This window comes from Empidonax traillii, unplaced genomic scaffold (genome assembly GCF_003031625.1).
Source record: "Empidonax traillii isolate 1590-97213 ecotype Southwest subspecies unplaced genomic scaffold, ASM303162v1 scaffold174:size915687, whole genome shotgun sequence".
NCBI classification, from domain to species: Eukaryota; Metazoa; Chordata; class Aves; order Passeriformes; family Tyrannidae; genus Empidonax; species Empidonax traillii.
In genome coordinates, this window is record NW_020955367.1 from 507,932 (window position 1) to 527,200 (window position 19,269).

Consider the following 19,269-nt stretch of genomic DNA (forward strand, 5'->3'; position numbering starts at 1 on the left):
GCTTCACATATTGTTAATTTTGACACGTGATTAGAAGCTTTGGCAGAGCTGAGAGCCCTCAGCAAAACAAGTTAACACTTCTCACAGCACCAGTGAAACATTTGTGTTGAATCTGTGGCGTCTGCTCTCCATCTGCCAAAAAATTGTCAAGACACATTCCTCAAAAACACTTTTATGGTCTTTACTCCGTCTTGACATCCACTTGTTCCAGTTTCCAAGAAAACATGACTGCTCCAAAGGAGCATCTATGTTTGGGGATTTTGAGCAGAAATAGCTACATACAGGCTGTATCCAAAGCACCATGAAAAACCTCTGGCAACGCTTTCTTTTTGTAGAGATTTAGCCAAGAGATAAGGACAAGAAGCAATTATCTCAGAGAGGTTAATGAAGGAAGTGCTCACTGTGTAGCTGAATTCTACTTGACTTCATGACTTCATTGTCCTCCTCTGCTGATCTCCTTTGTACTCTCACCTGCCCAGTCCTGCTTCAAACTGAAGAGGGGCTTTAGGCCAGCAGACAGTTAATTCTGACATTTAACAGTCAGTGCATCAGTCCTGGATCCCCCACCCCTGACCCAGGAGGCTGTAGATTCAGCTGTCATGAAACAGATGAACAATCTAAAACCTTTGAGGCTGCAGCATAAATCACTCTTATTTTTTTTTTGCTTACAGTATTAGCCAACTTAAGGGTGGGGTTCCTAACAGGCTGTCTAAAAAACCTGCCCCCCCTATTTTATGCACATCCTTCTTTTCAGAAGCAATTAATTGGGAAAAAATACTCTTTAATTATGATTAGGGGCTGACTACTGGAATGCCCACGCCTGTTCATTCAAAAGCAGATGTTCAGCAGCGCAATGGTTCGTGCATTTTGTTGACAACAGTATGTTGTAAGTGAAACATGGTGATATCTTAATATCTAAAACCTCTTTCTGTGAGGTGGCCTAACTGTTGGAGTGGGTCAGCAACCAAAGATCTGATGTTAACATCCCAGAACAATTTATCCTCTGCTGGGCCAAACCTCATTTCACTCACTCAGCTGAATGTAATTAGACCCCAAGCTTGTCCTGATTTCAGTCTCTGCAGACAGTGGTTATCTTTCCTCAGCAAGACGTGGCTGCTCTGAGATGCTGGCAGTGACCTCAGAGGAGAAACTGCAAAGGGTTCTAGCAGGTTTAGACAAGGAGCTGCTCAGACAGCCTGACATGGACATTAAAATGCAAACATGTATACACTTGGAGCACCTGCTTTGAGTTTCAGTCAACGCACCCCAGCAGAGAGTAGCAAGAACCCAGGAGCCACACAGTGCAGGAGCTATTTTTAGATAAATGTTATACAATTTTCCCTCCAGCTCCATGGATCAGAAACATATGCTGCAGCTACAGACCCATTACGGTTTAATCCTACCTCAAACAAGGAGATGTTAAGTCTCCAGATCCCGGTAACAGCAGGCTACTCAAGGAGCAGTTCCACTCTTTGCCGTGGCTCAGGTGACACAACTTGACCCAGAGCAAGTTAAACTGCTTTGGGAAAACAAGTTCATTGGATTTTTTTCTGACCTTGTAATAATGTTTTTGCTATTGGGTAGAGGCGAATGGGAGATCAGATCCAATTCCCACGAAATGTATCACTTTCAGATATCACAGAAAAGATGGATTTTAAAAAGCTGATTGACTCCTCTATCAAAAAGAACATCACAATGGAACAACAGGAAGGATCTGCCCCAAACCCTTCAAGTCAGGGCCTTGAGACAGAATGGAAGCCACTTTCTTACAGGGAATCTGTGTCTGCTCAATGGGACACAAGATCCTTCAGAAGGCCATTTTTCCTTCAAGGTGCTGCAAACAGAGTGAGATTCTTACAGTGAAGTAGCCTGGGTTGCCCCAGTAAAAAAATAAAAAGTATGGAAGCCACTGACCTTGCTGCAGGAGGAATGAGCAGCTGGCAAGTACAACAGGGCTCTCTACGTCAGAAACAGCACTGAGCTCATCAGACTAAGCACGTGCTCCAAGACTGATTCCAGGTCAAATCCCTGCAGGAGGCCCTTGGCAAAAACGCACAATTATCAGGTGCGGGACTAAAGGAAGGCATTAACGACTTGTTTGTTCCCAGGGTTTCCTTGATGCAAATGGCAATGTTCTCAGTAGGTAAATGAAGTCTCACACCAGTTTGTGATTGATGGGGACAGTAGTCAGAGACCTGGGCTACATCTGCACACGTCATGGGCAAAGCTGTGTGAGCGCCAGCCCGCTGGCGTGACTGGGGCTCAGGGGGTCCCAGGGGCTGTGTGACTGCAGAGCAAACAGGGAAATGCATTGTTCTCCTTGCTGTCAGGGGGAGTTTAAAGAACTCTGCTCAGCCACGTGACGGTTTGGGGCTCTTTAATCGTTACTTATACCCAGCGCACACCGGACAATTTACACGTGCAGCAACACATCCCTGCACCTGAGGCACAGCCTGCCCACTTCACCAGGTCCAGAAAAAGAACCTGCTGCCAAAGGGAGAAGGCTTCAGCTCCCCTTCAATGGGTGGGTTTGGCTCTGGTCTGGCTCTAGAGTGATAAGGATTCTCAGGCAAAGGACGGTCTGTCTTCACCTTTGTAACCTGGAAAGGAAAACAAAGGAATGAGACAACTTCCCACAGCATTTACCAGAAAAGACACACTGAGTCAGAACTTCAAGGAAGAACTACCAAGCAGCACTAAGGACACAGTGTTCAGCTGATGAGAGCTCCTGAGTACTTTTTAAGAAAGTGAAGGGAGGGGCATTTCACTCAAAACTACAGAGTAGTTCCACAGGGGTGTGAGCTTCACTCCTAAAGGAAAAGTCTCCACACTCCTAAAAGAAAAGCAAAAGTGTCACTGTCTAAAAAGAGCACAAATCTTCTAGGAAAGCAACCCGGGAAAGTGCTGACAGAATCTTGACTCTGTTAGTCCACAAACTTCCAGTGCTGAGTTCAGGAATCACCATCTGGCCAGGGGACGCTGCAGAGCTGCTCTGGACAAATGTCCACAGGGAGAGGAGGATCTGACTGTGAGACCAAAGAGGCATGAAGTTACCTTGGAGAGCTCTCCCAGGTCAGGTCTCACCCAGCCCAGCTTGTCCAGCACGCAGCTGTCAAAGGCTGCCTGCTGCTTCCTGCAGCGCCGCAGCTCCAGCAGGTTGGTGTAGTCGATGCACGTCCAGTACTCGGTGAAGGGCTCTGCACAGTGGGTCTTGATCTTCCTGCGAGGGGCCACACACAGAAAACCCTCAGCCCCTGTCACAGTTTTAATGCTCTTCTCTCTTACTCACTCCCACCTCAACTTATGGTAAAGTGTTTCTTGCAGTTCTGGGTCTGCAGAGAAGTCAGTGCTTGAAGCGTTAAACAGATCTTGACAAAAATACCCACAAAATTTCTATCACTGTAGCTACAACTAGTGGTAGCAATAACTTTAATGTTATTAAATTCTTCTGGCTGGGTAGAGGTTCACAGCTCCCCCACATTATGCAACGCTCTAACGCTTCCAATTTATTTTGGTATCTCAAGCTCAAGAAGCCACGCTTAGAACAGAGGTTTCTGATTGCCAGCTGCTGGACTGGAGGTGGGCACGCTTTGAGCTAATTACAGGTGGTCCTCTACGAGCAATACAGGCCCACACCTTGGATCTATATCTTTGGTGCATCTGCTTAAGCTTTCACAGTAGTTCACCTGTGGAACAGGGAGGACAAACAACACAAGCCACAGGGCTTCATGAGAAAGGATAAAGTCACGTATAAAGATGCAAGGCAAACCAAGTGGCCTCTATCCCCTGGAGCTAAAGTTTAAGAAGCAAAACTAAGGGCTTCGAAGGCTGTGACAGCGGTGGCACTTCTAATTAGAATGACAGAACGGTTTGGGTGGGGAGGGACATTAGAGACCATCCAGTCCCACCCCCTGCCATGGGCAGGGACACCTTCCACTATCCCAGGCTGCTCCAAGCCCCGTCCAACCCGGCCTGGGAAACTTCCAGTGACGGGGCAGCCCCAGCTTCTCTGTGCAACCTGTGCCAGGGCCTCCCCACTCTCCGAGAGGAATTCCTTCCCAATATCCCATCTAGCCCTGCCCTCCGGGAAGCCATTCCCCCTTGTCCTGTCACTAGTACCGCTTGTCACAAGTCCCTCTCCAGCTCTTCTGGAGCCCCTCCAGGCAGTGAAAGGCTGCACCAGGGTCACCCTGGAGCCCTCCCTTCTCCAGGCGAACACCCCCGGCCTGTCTCGGAGCAGAGGGGCTCCAACGCCACAGCCGGGCCAGGCCCGGGTGCCCCGGCGTGTCCCCGCTCACCTGAAGAAGTCGAGGGCGCACTGGTTGACCTGCCGGCCCTCCTTGAGGCACCGGCGCGGGTCCTTCTCCTCCCAGCGGCACAGCATGAACTCCTTGTTGGGCCGGTCGCACTGCGAGCCGTAGTGGTGCGCCGCGGCCTTCAGCACGGCCGAGCTCACGGCCACCTGCGGCGGGGGAAAGAGCGGCCGTGAGGGCAGGGTGGGAGGGGTGGTGAAGCAAGGGGAAGGCAGGGCGGGGAAGGGGCCGCGCTCACCTCCTGCACATCGAGCTCCTCCAGCGAGGGCACCCGCACCGTCCCGGGCATGGCGGCTCTCCTTGAGCGCCCTCAGCGCCCGCCGCGCCGCGCATGCGCCGCTCGGGGGCGGGGCCTCGGCTGAGGGGGCGGGGCCGTTGCCATGGGGACGGGACGCTCTGCCGGGGCCGCCATGGAGCTGGTGGGGGAGCGGTACCTGGGAGGGGTCGTGAGGGGCAGGTGGGGACACGGGGGACACGGGGGGACACGGGGGGAGCTGAGGGAGGCGGGGGGGGATCGGGGCAACGGGGGACACGGGGGGTCCCGGGAGGATCGGGTGGACCGGGCAGCACGGGAGGAGCGGGTGGGGACAGCGGTCCCCGGGAAGAGGCGCGGGGGGATCCGGGGGCATGGGGACGCGGGGGGACCTGGCGGGGGTCGCGTGGGGTAGGTGGGACCGGGGAGGGGGTTGGTTGAATCGAGGGGACCGGGGAGGGCCACGGGGACACGTGGAGGGCACGGCGGGGGTCGCGGGGGGCAGGTGGGATCGGGGGGATCGGTGGGGAACAGCCCCCCTCCCCACCCGCCCCGTCTCTTCCAGGATGGAGGGACACGGCTTCTACAAGCTGCCGACGGGCACCGAGTACCGGGGAGCGCTGTGGGACGGGATGTTCCACGGCCAGGGAGAGCTGTTCTTCCCCAACGGCGGCAGATACCGAGCGCTCTGGATCCGCGGCATCCCCACGCAGGTACCCCGGGCTTGGGGGGCTTCACCCCGAGGGGCCCCCGCTGTCGGGAGCGGCCCCACTGCGGGGAAGGCTTTGAGGTGCAATACGTGGATTCTCGAGCCAAGGCGATTTGTGGCCCCCTCGGGGTGTGGGAGGATGCCGGGCATCCCAAAGATACAGTTCCCAGCGCTCCGAACCCGAGCTGAGCCCTGCTGGCCCTGCTGGGGCTCTACCAAGGAACCCGGCCCTGGCGTTCCCTCCATCCATCATATTAATTTATTAACATGTTTTGCAGGGGAAATTCGTTTTTGCAGATGGTCTCGAATACGAAGAAAAAAACTGGCATTACTGCGATGGCTACGACAGAAGATTTTACACAGAAATCTGTTCTGGTTTCAAACCACCAGGTACTAAATTGCGCTTTTGCGATCCTGAGAGTCTGGAAGGAATTAAAGCAACAACTTTGCCTAAGAAAGATTAATTCGGCTTCATGAGTAACATGGAGCAGAAAGGCTCTGGCTAATTTCACAGGACGCTGCCAGAAGAATGTGGACACCACCTTCCACCAGCACAGCCCGGGATGCAGTTCCACAGCGGGGGCTCTTGGAGAGATGACCCACAGGACAGGGCTTTATTTACAGCTTCTGATACCCTGATTAACCCTTTGACACATTTCGCCCTCACTGCATCAGCAGGGCGCTTTTAAAGACAGGAAAGTCGAGCAGAAGCAATTGGAATTCAAGATATCAAATAAAGTTTCCATTGTCTGCCCCACGTAGCTTTTCAGCACGTGCCAAAGCAGACATTGGTGTCCCGTCCGGATTTTTGCCGAGGACTTTTATAATGTCATTATTTGTCTGTAGTCAAATGGTGGAAAGATTTATAAGGAAACAAGTGAATAAAATCTGTAACATAATACACACGGTACTCTATACATAGAATATTTTAGTGATGACATGTAGTGCTGTGAGGCCAGCGAGTCTCTCCTGGCCTCGGTTTGAATTTTATATTTGAATTTTGTATTTGTAATGTCAGCTCGGTGGGCTGAATCACAGGACTGTGAGTGAGGAAATCAAAGTGTCAGCTTCTTATCACACACTTTTTGTGTGTGCATTTTCCCATTTTCGTTTTCTCTACCTGCAAAACTGGAAGAATGTTGTACAAAATTATTGTAAAATAGCGGCATTGTTTTTATAGCGAAGGCCACGGAAATGTATTTGTTAGTTATCAAAGGCTCAAATTTAAAAAAGAATCCAAAAAACCAAAATCAACCCTTTTTTTTTTTTTTCTTTCAGGCATTCCTCAGCTTACAAATCTGGATCCTCCCAGAACAATCCCAGAAGGTTGTTATGACTGTGGTGATGGATTCTATAATCCTGAAACCAGAGTTGTTGTTGACTACAAACTCAGATTTCTAAGAAATGCAGGTAAGATTAACTTCTTTTACAAGGTAAAGTAAAATGAGTTTATTTGTCCTATCTTCTAGGATTAAAGCTGAAACATAAACAACTCCATGATTTGGTTCTCTTATTACCGAGCTAAAATATCTTTTACTTATTTATCAGTGATTTATGCATCCCCAGAGTTGTATAAATCATATTTTGCAAAATTACAGTGAAGTATTCCCAAGCAGATACAAATAAAAATATTGTATTACCATTTGGTATGTTCATCTCAGAAAAATCTTCAGTCTCCTCTATTATGATCTCAAGCAAGGGAGTGGTTGTGAGGGGCACACCATCGATCCTGGAAGCTAAAAAGTTCCATGCTGGGAACCAGCAAAGTGCTCAAGCATGTGCTTATCTCTGCATGTTACAAGAGTCCAATTTATTCAAATTAGCCTTAGTCTTACCTTCCTGAACAGGACACTTTCACCTTGGAGAGTCTGGCCAATGCTGGGTCTGGTGGGTAAGTCCCCAGATGGATAAGCCTTGGGGAAAATTCATTCTCATCAAAACGAAAGAGAAACTTTTTCGAGTTAAAAAACCACAGAAGATCCCCGAGCAGTTGACAGTGGGATAGCTCAAGAAACATAATCTGACCTGAAAAAAACCCCAGGTTGTGTTCTGGCTATTTAACCTTTGTGTTTATCACCTTTTTAACGTAGAGGTTTTTTAAATGAAAGCAACCACCCACCTTGTGGTTTTGGTTTTTTTTTTTTCCCCTAATGTCCAAATTGCAAAACCTGTTTTTTTTCAAAACCAGAACATTTCATTTTCAGCGTGCCACAGTTTAACAGTTTTGTTGCTTGGAAACTCCATTTTTCAGCAAATTTACTATTTGTTGAAAAAAAAAAAAAAAGAAAGAAATCTGCCCTGCTCTACTTCCAAGAGCTTTTGTAAGTGTGCACTGTGATATTGGAGGAGGGAAGTGAAGGGGGGTTAAATGAATTGGAGATACCATCTGCTATAAAATATACCCTATGATACATGGCCTGTTTTATAAACGTTGAATAAAAACTGATCCAGATTATTACAAATGGCATTGATCCAAAATACTGGAATGCAGTGGGCCTACTGATGAGGAAGATAAGCAACATGCTTTCCAAAAACACAGGAACCTACACAGATTAGTACAGGAGGGAACGCCTTGGAATTCAATTTATTGTTTTTTAATCTGTTCTTTGAACTCATTGTCCTTTATGACATTTATCTCAAACCCTACAAATTATATCAATCAATATTGGCTCGGCAGCCCAGCACAGCGGGAGGCCTGACAGTCGTGGAGATGGGCTTTGTGTGGCCCTTCCAGTGAGAGCCTGGACACAAAGTTGTTGATGTGAGTGTGAAGAAGGAATGTGTCATGTAGGCCAGACCCTTCCTCTCAAGAACATGAACACAATTGAAACACCCGGCACTTGTTCAACATCAGAGGAACTCTTCCCGCCCCAGGAGAGATGATTCAGGGCACAAGGCCACCGAAGTAAAGAGAAAAAAAAAAAAAGAATTAAAAAAAAAGAAACTCCAGCTGTAAGCAGAAGAAACTGAGGAAGAGGCTGAGATGACAGGGAACAGATCCAGAACTACTCCATTATAGGTTGGGCAGGAAGGAGCAGGAAAACCTCCAGGCTTCCAGCCAAGTCTTGAAAGCATCAAAAGCAGATGGTAGGAAGCATTCAGGAAGTTCTTACAACAGCTTGACAGGTTTACCAAAATGACAGTGTCTTCCTCAGCCCTGGCAGCGGCTTTGCAGAACACTCCAGTCCTCACCTTTCACCCCTATTATGAAGCAATTTCTGATTGTTTCTCGGCTGTTTGTGGAAGAGGGCGAGGAGCCCTTGGCACTGCCTCGCCTGCAGCCTGGCAGCATCCCGGTGCCGCTCCAGAGGAGAAGAAAACAGGCGCCATTTGAGAGCCCTGAGCTCGCTCCCAGCCCTTCTCCGTGCGGGTGAGAGGATGTCGAGCACCGCGGAGCCCCCTGACAGGTCTGGCAGGCCTTGCCTTTCCCTTTCCCTGCACGGAGGTCTGAGCCTCATTTCCTCAAAGGGCTCTCTCGCTGCTGCAGCAGAGCAAAGGCCCGGCGTGAAAACACAATCGGCCCGGGGAACGAAACGACGGCACCGGTTCTGCCGGAGGTTTTGATTTAGCAAAGCCTTCCAAATTCTCATTGCTCCGTCCCTAAACCTCTGCTTCCTCGGGGTGCTCAGATTTCTCTCGATTCTCCGTGTGTTCTTCAGGCTTGTCTTTCTTTTCCAGTACTGCGAAGTGCACATAAATAAGAATGGGAGTGCTCGTTTGTAAGGAGATACCTTGTTTATTTTGAATAGATACTGGGGCCAGGCTCCTGTTTCCCCAGGAGTATTCTTTTTTTTTTCCCCCCCACAGAAATAGGACTCCTGGCACCTTTGTAAGGATTGGCCAATAGTTACAGATTGAAAGATGGGATGATTTCCCAGTTTTTTAGGGAAGAGTAGAAACTACAAGATGTTATTTTCAATGCAAAGCAGGGAGGTACAAGAAGAGCTGTGACAGATTTTAGGACCCTCAGTTATCAGAGAAGCCCAGAGCTTTCAAAGAGAAAATACCATCAAAAATAGGATTTTTTTTTTTATACTGAGATAGAAAAGGTCTCAGGAGATTGCCTGGGTCACCTCTCTTGATGAAAAGCAAAGATATTTCTGATGAAAATTGGCTTGTTTCTCCTGTGGTTCTCCCAAGGACAGGTTAAATAATATAAACCATGTTTTTCCCTCTCTCTAATATGAGAATATTTGTACTTCCACTTTCATATTCCATCTTCAGGTTTAATTCTTATTATGGGTGCACGGGGGAGCTTCCTGTACTGCAGTCAATATTACCTGAAATGTATTTGCATCTCTTCATATAAAATCAAGAGCAGGAATATATCAAATCTGCCTTTCCACTCAGTGCTCAGTCGGGGAACTGAATTAAGAGCAGGATTAGGCCCAGAAAAGCAGGACAAGTGTCTTAGCGAGAGGAGGGGGTTTGGTGTTGCTGCAGACCCGACCAGCCAGCAATCAGCATTTCTACAAGCCTGAAAGTCTTGTGAAAAGCAACAGGAAAAAATCCCGCTGCTCCAGGGATCATTATGAGCTGAAAAGGTCAAGATTCGAGAACGTTATTTTCTTACAGTTTAGAGAAGTCTGGGGTTGGAAGGTCCGAGGTTCCTTGGTCGTGAGGCTGAGCCACCTCCTCGGGAGAGGGGGCAAAGCCACCTGAATTCTGAGCCTTAGTAATCACAGACTTACACAGATTTGCAGTTTCCTCACGTTGTTACCTCGGGGTGGAGGTTCTCACGCTGGGTTTGAAAGAATTTGGAAGCAAAGCTTTTTTTCTGGACAGTCGGCAGCGATGTGTTCATCCGTTTCAGGTTTATCCAAGTATGCAAATTCCTTGAGAGAAAGAGAGAAATCTCCCACATTTAGACCTTTTTTTTTTGTCCTACAGCTCAGATCTGACTTGCACCAAGTGCTTTTTGGGAAACGCAGACTTTGACTTGTCTGAAAAATGTAGCTGAGAAAGAGCCATAACCGCTCGATAATTGCTCAGGGTAATATTTCTGTACCTACCCTGGTGTACCCCAAACACATGCAGATGTTTGCGTGCTCTTTCTCATAAACTACTGGAGAATTGGGTGTGGGATGAGGATCTGGCAATTTTTCAGGCCTGGAGTATTTCTGGAAAAAAGACAGCAAGTTTCACTTCACGAGTCGACAGTGGTGCAGGAGAGGAGGTTGAGTGCACCGGGGGCTCCCGTTTGGGGCTTTCTCCCCTGTTCTTCTTTGAAATTTGGGGGTGGATGGGCTGATCCCAGGCTGGGCCCTGGCCACTGCCTAAGAATGGAGGAGTTCTTTAGGCAGATGCCCTGAGCAGTGGAGGGGGAAGCCCCAGCAACACACACTCAGAGAGAATATCGTATTTTTGTTCGAATGAATTTAGCTTCCCATAGATTTAAATGTCTACTTCTAACGCAGGGCCATTTAATCTTTTGTACATTTGTTTCTTTTTTATTTGACTTAAGATACTGAATTTAGATGAGGTTTAGTTCCTACATATTGAAACTCTTAAAAGCTCTTCAAATAATTGTTCTTTGGATACTTGTTAAGCTAAAGAAATCAGTTTTGATCGGCAGTAAAAGTTCATGCTATTTTAAGTGCAATGCTATAGCTATTTTCTGTTGTATATTTAATCATTTTGAATTATATGTCATGTAAAAGATTTTAGCTCTGGGGCATTTGCCAGATGGCTGATTCTGCATTTCACACAACAAAAGAAATAATGTTTGTGTAAAGCTCTTAAAAATAGTTGGTAATCAGTATATTCTACAACGAATAGGATCCAGACCTGTTTGGAAAAAAAAAAAACCAGCTTTTGCAGAAATTAATTTAGAGGATTTGGTCTCTACCTCTGGGCTCCGAACAAAACAAATCGTGTCCATTGTTTGCTGATTTTGTAACATTTAACAAGTTAACTGGATTGTAAATTTTACTCATTTTTATGTTAAATGCCGTTTATTGCAATCCATTGATCTTTTTCTCTCTACTTTGGCTGACAAACTTATTTCTGAAAGCAGGGTTTGTAAAGCAGAGAGCCAACGCTGTTCTCCATTTACACAAGTAAAGCCTCTGAAAGCGAGTAGCCCTTTGCTTTTCTTGCAACAGCTGGAGTGCTTGTCCTTTCTGCTGCTAATTCCTCTTTCTGGCCTCTTCGCTTCCTATTCCTCAAAAATACCACTGCAAAAAAACATCTTCTCTCTCTGCCACGACACTCAGCTGCTTCTCTTTGCCCACAAGGCTCTACACAAGTCCCTACAAATTCACCCTCTGATCTTGTCTCCTTCACCTCCCATTGCTGTAGCTCTGGACCTAAATAATCCCCAATGCATAAATAAATTCGTTTAGGAGCCAAATCTTAGAAGGAGGAGAGGCCAAACCCTAGCAAGAATCAAACAGAGACTGCTGAGGGGCAAGGCAAACGAGTGAGCAGTGAAGGTGGCAGAGGCATTTGAGTCCACCCCACTTAAAATGAAGATCCCAGACTTCTACAGGAAGTTGTGAGGTTTTCGTATCTTTTTTTTTTTTTCCTTACTCTACACTAAACACTTTTTTGAAATGTTGGACCAATTCTCCTACCCATCATATGCTCCTTTCATAACTTTATTTACAGAAATGTGTTAGGATCAGGCGCATTTTGAGTGCAAAATTCATGCTTCTTATGCCTTTCTGAGTGTCAAAGTCTGCTCAGGTGACAGACAGATCCTTGGAGACTTCTCACCCGAGCAACCAAGAATATTTTTAGATTAAATTTGGCCTACATGTTTTAATCTAAAACATCCTCCATTCAGCAAAATAGATTAGGAACCAACATGATTTACATTCAAGACTGGAGCCAGCAATGATCATATTAACATATGCATCAGGATCTAAGTTACTACGGTAATTTCAGTAGCTATAGCTTTTGCAGATACATTGTTCCTTGCGGTTTCCTGGCCTTATCTTTTTTGAAAACTGGGGAAGTTTCAGTTCCAAAGAGTGGCATGCCAAGAATAACACCTTTGTTTGGGTGCTAACCATCCTATTGTGAATCCATTAAATAGCTTACACACAAGTCCTATAGGCACTTACATTTCCCTATACAGGCCGTGTGAAAACAAGTTTTACAAGAGATGGAAAGTTCATTTGGGGGCCATTTTGGAATGACAGTAATTAAAAGTAACTGGAAGGGTGAGAATTTGCGGGTGGAGGCAAAGGTTAATTGAAAACATATTTTCCATTTTCTTGCCAGCCTTGATGTTGGTGGGGTCAGGTGCAGCAAGGCAAGAGGTGGTAGGGACCCGGAGGGGGCAGTGGAAATGGAAGGGGTGTGCCAGGCAGAATCCACGGCCGAGATCCTATCACACAGACCTGGAATTGTGCAGTGGAAGAACATGATCAACTGCGCCGCGGGTGATGGGAGGAGTCGGGGCTGTGAAAGAATTCAGCGATATTGTTGTTTACAATGGGCTGCGGGTGCTTGGCCCTCTGCAAACAGAGAGGAAGCTCAGCTCCTGTCGGAGGATGGCCTGTTGTAAACACAGCCCTACAAACCGTGGGCACGGAGAGCTGCTCTGCCCACGGGGCTGCTCCCCAGGATGCACTCCCTGTCCTGGGGAAGCACAGACCAGGGAATGACTTCCCTCCCTCCTGGCTCCCAGGGACTTTACCAGAAGCCAGAGAACAAAGGGACAATGCCCATCACAGCTGGTCACAACTTGCCCATGGGCAGGGCAGGGCAGGGAGCCATGGCTCTGAATTTTGGGGAGCACTGGGGAGTGCATCAGGGCTCCAGCCTTTAAACCACCAGGATCACACTCAGCTACAAAGACCTAACACACACAAGGTTTTTGAGGTGAACAGTGTAGTTTTTCCCCTGTGCAAGCCACTAAATATTATAATCCCAAAACATCTTCTAGGTGGGTTCCTGGGAACGCATTCAAGAGGCCAAATCCAGAAGTCTACATGGCCATCCTGCCTTTGCTGATGGTCTCTGCTCTGCACCATGGCAGACACCTAAACATGCAGAGTCCTCACAAGTCTCTCACAGCTGAGGTTTCCATAAGCAACACGGAAACACGATAGCTAGAAGCAAATAATTCTAAACTTTGCAATATGCATTTAATATAGCAAGATTAAACGCACCTAAATTACAGTGTGTTTGCAAGGCATCCCTTGGAAGCACCCTGGAGCAAGGCCACCCTGAATTTTCAGCTGTTTCTAATCCCAGCTGAGAGATAAATCTGGAGTGTGGTAGCTGGGGAAGTCTCTTCTGCCACTGCTTTTAGACTGATCATTGAAAATCAGGCAAGTGGTTTCGTTTTGGAGAGATGCTGAGCAGAAATCCACTGACCTGGGTGAGCTGCAGTTTGAGCTCACTCTGGAACACACCTAGCAGGGGTTTTGGCAGACCTGTTTGGACTTGGCACTTGGAGCTTCCCCTAAAGCCACCCAAAACAAGGCAAACACTTGCCAAGCGGTATTTGGTGAGAAGAACTAATTTTGGAACAGGCTACTTACAGGAGCACGATACAACCAACAGCTTTAGCTGGGTCTTACTTGCCTAAAGAGACTCTCCAGACTGACCTGTTGACTGTGTAGACAGTGCCCAACAGGAGATCAGGAGGATCTGCACCCCTGGATAATCATCTACTGTGGGAGATGCTGTTTCTGGGGATCGGTCGTGCAGGTGCCCACCAGGGTTGGCTCCATATGCCTCTGCCTGCTCAATGAAAACAGCCTGAATTAATCACAAAAATAAAAGAGAGGCCGTCCCAGTGTGGGCTGGCTGAGGATCTCACCCACAATATTCAAAATATATTTAGGGGGTGCTAGAAACTGATCATATTTTTGATTGAGACACGAGGATATAATTCAAGAGAATCAGTCAGTACTTACATATATTCCAACAGCTCTGTCTGTCTCAGTTTCGAGATTTCAATAACATGCCATGATAATAATAATTCTATTTCACTGACTTTGGAAGAAAACACTGGTAAACATTTACTAACTGCACAGGGATACACCAGATTGCAACAAAATGCTCAGACAAAGCTTTTTTCCTTTACCTTCGAACATCAACACGGTCCTGTTGCAGCAAAGTCTGTTCCCTCAATGTTTATTCTACTGAGGAAAATCTAAAAAAAAGGGATAAACTTTTTAAAGATAAATATGCAGACCCAAAATTCAGCACATCACACGAAGAACCCCATACCACCTAATTGTGCACAGGGGGATAATTTAGCACTGATTAAAGAGTTTGTATTTTTTTCAAATCTTTTTTAAAAGGAAAATTACTTCTGAAGGTGAAGATGTGCTTAGACAATCATATTAACATATTCAAACAATTGCAATTTGCAAAATAGTAATTACAACTCACTATCTGGTAGCATTAATCAAACTTCAAGGTTTAATTCCATTTTAAATATTGATGAAATGTGATTCTCCAATCTAACCCTGGTGTTGCAGGGTTATGGAAGCAGCCAGTGACAGAAAAAGAGGAACGTGTAGTTAACAAGCAGCTGCCACAAAGAAGGATCGGCATCTGTGATTTAAATTGTTAGCTGCACAGTCAGGTAGAGTGTAAAAAGGGTAGTCAAGAGGCTGTTAAGTCCATTGCTGCCAATTACTAACAATCAGGGAGGAGCTTTAAGACTTGTTCAGTACAATAAACCCAGTTTGTCTTGTTTCAGGGGTTACTACTGAAGAGGTTGCAGCTGCACTGATTCAAATAGCCCTAAAACTACAGTAATTATCAACCAGTCTTCTTTAGTGTAGCAAAAGTATGTTTTACCATAGCTTAACTCTTTACATTCTAATATTTCCCTGCCTCCTCTGCCATAGCCAGCCCTGGAGCCATTCTCTGCTCTGGGGCTGTGGTTCTTCTTGCTGGGCTGGATCAATTCTTTCATTTCCCCTTACCTAGACCAGGGACCAGTGGTACAGAACGCTGGGTTGGGTGGCAGTTCCAGGGATTTACTTCACACTGAGCCATTACATCTGTTCTTTCCTTCTCGTACACAAAGTTTAAATTCACTCGTTCAGTCAGTTTTACATCGGATTAAACTATATGCAAGTTAAGCAGAGCTTATGAACACAGATTTAATTTGCATGGGATCAGATCACTGCATGAACAGAGGCATTTTGGGATAAGTCTGGGGAGGCTAAAATCCATGGAGCTACTTGCCTTGTGTGCTCTGCTCAGAGACCAGGAACACCCAGAATGCAGAAGGAAACGATCTGGGCAAACCACGGATAGGTTGGAAACCTGTGAGAAGGAGCAAAGTTACACCTGCCTTTCTTTGTGCTTATCCCTGGGTGCTCAGCTGAGTGAGAGTTGTTGATGGCTCCAGAAGAAGTCAGGCTGCTTATTTCTAGTGCTCAGGTGAGGCACATATACCCAGATAGCAGCTGAACACTGCTGATGTACAGCTTGTGTAAGTTTTGCTTATTCCTCCACCGTGGCAGAGAAAGTTTCATTTTCCTGCCATTACTACAAGCTCAGATAAACTATTTTTTTTTTTTTTTTTTTTTTTTTAGTTAAGGCAATTCCAGCTAAAATCTCAGAGCCACCCAGGCTGGACAATCTGTGCTGCAGGCAAGGGCTCACGTGATGACATCGTTACTGTCTGGAACACCTAGTGCATAGAACAAAAGCCAGCACATTGATTATGGCCTGGCTGTTGTTTTTAAGAAAGCTTAAGGACCACATTTGCATTCCTGTTGCAGCCCACAGTGGAATCTGCCTCTAAGGATTGCGTGGTCTTTAAGCAACATTCAGTGCTCATCTCTTCCATTTCCCTTTTAGCATATTTTTTCCCCATCTGTTTTCCCCCTAGTTTATACCCCAACAAGAAACGTGCCATTAACAGGACATTTCCTTAAGGACCTATGGATTCCTGGGTATAAGGAATTAAAAAAGAGATCAGTGAAACACAGAAAGAGCTGAACTTGGCTATTCTACCCAAATTATGACCATTTTCCAGTCATTAAAGTGACCTGTGGCTGATCTGTGGGAACAGTGGCAGCCCCAGTGTGCCCTCAGCCCATTCCCAGCCTCTGGGGTGCTGCTCAAAGGTGGGCCCTCCCCACCGAAGCTGATCAAATAAGATTAACCCCCCCCCAGCTTGATGACTTGTGCTACAGAGTGGATTTGTCACATAGTTCTTAGATTACCCCAACACAGCTGATTATTCAGTCAGTTCATTCCCGGGACCTTTCCTACCTTTTGCATTTCAAATGCTCCTCTGTCACTTTAATCTCCAGGTACAACTCCCCAGCCAAAAGATCTCCATCAAAATTTGACTTCTTACAGGGAACATGCTTTTTCTCCATCTTTTCTGACCCACCTAAGCAGGGTGCTCAGGGTGTGAATAAATGGGGCTGTGGCCTGTGCCAAAGGATGGTCACAGCTCCCCCAGCTCCATCCTCCTCCCAATCATCCATTCTTTCTCAAAATCAAGGCTGAGGCGGGTTAGAAATGCACATCACAACCACCTAACATGGATTTGTCAAGACAGTGGTAAACACAAGAAGCAGCTCGAATACATTTCACTTATAGAAAAATAAATACAGATATTGTTTCAAGTAATACTTTGATTTTTTCCAAGGCTCTTTGAAGTTTGGTTTTCCTGGTTTACTACATAGATCTCCTTTCCCCTACACCAACACAAAAGAAAAGGCTGCAGAACAGAGACAAGACTGTTTAAATCCCTGGAATCAAGAAGCCACAACTTAACATTCACCAGGCTATTTTTTTGTAATCATACACAAAATTTCCATTCAAACTTTGCTGGGCTGTTATTTTTTTTTTTCCTACATTGTCTTTGCTTTTATTTTCTTTCCACACTGTCATTATGCTCTCAGAATAAATACGACAGACATGAATACTAACAAGGGACACAGAAGATGGTCTAAAATATGTCTGTCAGCCACTGCATCAGCTTATGGATACCTGCCACAACGTACATCTCAAAAACAGCATGGAAAGAGAAGCTGGAAGACAAAAACCTGGGGTTTTAGTATTGATTTTCCTTTACTTTCATTTTTCATGAACTGACAAGCAACACAGGCATAGTATTTTAAAAAATGGCTATTTTCACTTCTGGGAGTTTCAACGCTTCTCCTGCGTGTTTTGCCCAGAACACAAAATATAAAATCTCTACATGTAAATCTTACAGTTCACCCAAGATAAGCTTTTCAAACAGACAAATAAATCACTCCTTGCCACAGACCCAGCACCTCCTGCCTTGACAAATTCCCTCACAACAGCACACGATCTTTTAAACAAACGACAACAACAGCAACAACAAAAAAGTGTTCTGAGAGATGACAACGGGCTAAAAATGGATTTGCTTTACAAAGGAAAAATTGCTTGTTTGAGCCGGACCCCGGAGCTGCAGAGAGCAGCTCTGACACGGGGATGTTTAGCGCTCTCTTTATCTCCCTTTCAGACGATGATGAGCATGAATGGATCACTCGGACCTGCCGGAAAGCTGGGGGTGGAAGAGCTGAGCACAAACCGAAACCATAAACCCGATCTCGCTAGACAATAATATTCCAGCAAAGCAGGTAATCTGAGTCACAATAAATGCAATTTGTCCTCGTGGATTTGTCTCACCCTCTCCCTCGACAGGAATATAATCTTTCTGTCATCTCTGTCAGCACAAACAAAAATGGAAATAATCATTTAATCAGTCATGCTGAGCAAAAGCCATGGAAAAAAAAGCCGACTGTACTCACAATAATATTCCTGAGAGGTGTGCAGTGTAGTATGTATAAACATTATTAAGCCTGAAAACAATTTGTTAAAAGGAGTGCCTCAGATTCGGTGTTGAAGCCATTCAAATCCATCTTAATCAACATTATTTTCCCAGATTTTAGTTAGCTGTCCTGGTGAATTCCTTTCCTCTCTTTTTGCTCGGTACTTTGATATTGATTGATCATTGTAATAATGTACACCAGAGGTATTCTTTAATGACTGGTTTGCTAACTAGGAAATTATATCCATTTACTACGAACGTTTGTTGAACTCTCCTGAAGCCAGAGTTTAACAAAATAATAAAAGAGGAAAACTGGGTGGGTTGCTGCTTGATTAGTAAGCCAGAAAGTATTTAAAAATAAAATAAAATGGAATTACATCATTTTCTGGATGTAAGTGCCAGCACTTCTACTTGCATTAACTTTATTTATTACACAAATAAGACATTTACAAAGCACAACATTAAAAGTATGTAACAAAACAGACATTGGTTTTACAAAAAAGTGCTTACAATTTAGTTTTACTTTTTTAAAATAAATATTAGTCTTGACTGTCCACTCATTCAGAGAAAAAATTTTTTAACCATTGTAGCCAAGACATGCAGAATTGCAACATGCTACAACAAAATGATTGGCAGATGAAAGAAAACTGGTGTTTAGTTGGCATCCTACAGATAAATCACTGATAGTAGTGCAGGATTGGTTCCCACTCCCATCCCAACGAGTGAGTTGTGTAAGCACCTTTTAGCTCAGGCACTGGGGTTAACCAGCATGAGCCAAAAAAAAAATCACTGGTGATAGAAAACCTTAAACCATTCCACTTCCAGAGCCGAGCTGTATTAGTTACCTTATTAAACTGGAGTGAAGAGCCTTTCACTGGCTGTCCTCAGTGGGTTCTGTCTGCAAAAGGCTTTGTAAATAGCAACTGGAAAAGTTTAGTGCGTGGAGTCTGCATTGCTGCACCAGAACCCATCTGGCAATTACTGAATAAACTAAGAAAATGAGAATGACTTTAATTTTATTTTTTTTTTTTTTAATCCACAGACAGGAGATGAATGCAAATGACCTGAGATAAGGTTTGGTTCAGTGGCAACAGTCAGTGTGAAATATGTTGTGAAACAATGTATTGAATAAATTAGAAGATTTCTTACATTCTTGGTACAGTTGAGTATTTTCCATACACATAATTAGCTCTAAAACTGCACAAGCTGAATTGCTTCCAGTTTTTGCAAACAATTTGGGCTTAATATAAACAGAGCC

General features: G+C 45.4%; 2 protein-coding genes across 4 annotated transcripts; one reads left to right on the forward strand and one right to left on the reverse strand.

The window, feature by feature from the left end:
* Positions 1–2,360: 2,360 nt before the first annotated feature.
* NDUFA8 (NADH:ubiquinone oxidoreductase subunit A8) lies at positions 2,361–4,662 on the reverse strand. Its single transcript, XM_027885886.1, has 4 exons — positions 4,552–4,662; positions 4,299–4,462; positions 3,055–3,220; positions 2,361–2,600 (listed from the first exon to the last, which is right to left on the reverse strand). The coding sequence occupies exons 1-4, from the start codon at positions 4,600–4,602 to the stop codon at positions 2,463–2,465; spliced, it is 519 nt and encodes a 172-aa protein (XP_027741687.1). The 5' UTR covers positions 4,603–4,662; the 3' UTR covers positions 2,361–2,462.
* Positions 4,653–19,161, forward strand: MORN5 (MORN repeat containing 5). 3 transcript variants are annotated; one of them, XM_027885884.1, is made up of 6 exons: positions 4,653–4,743; positions 5,132–5,279; positions 5,554–5,665; positions 6,554–6,685; positions 17,703–17,820; positions 19,054–19,161. In XM_027885884.1, exons 1-5 carry the CDS (start codon positions 4,694–4,696, stop codon positions 17,780–17,782), a joined length of 522 nt encoding a protein of 173 aa, XP_027741685.1. In that variant the 5' UTR covers positions 4,653–4,693; the 3' UTR covers positions 17,783–17,820; positions 19,054–19,161. The 3 variants fall into 3 exon arrangements, with proteins under 3 accessions (XP_027741685.1, XP_027741684.1, XP_027741686.1); XM_027885883.1 differs by having other exon boundaries at positions 4,682–4,770; XM_027885885.1 differs by lacking the exon at positions 19,054–19,161 and having other exon boundaries at positions 4,682–4,770; positions 5,573–5,665; positions 17,703–17,814.
* Positions 19,162–19,269: the final 108 nt, after the last annotated feature.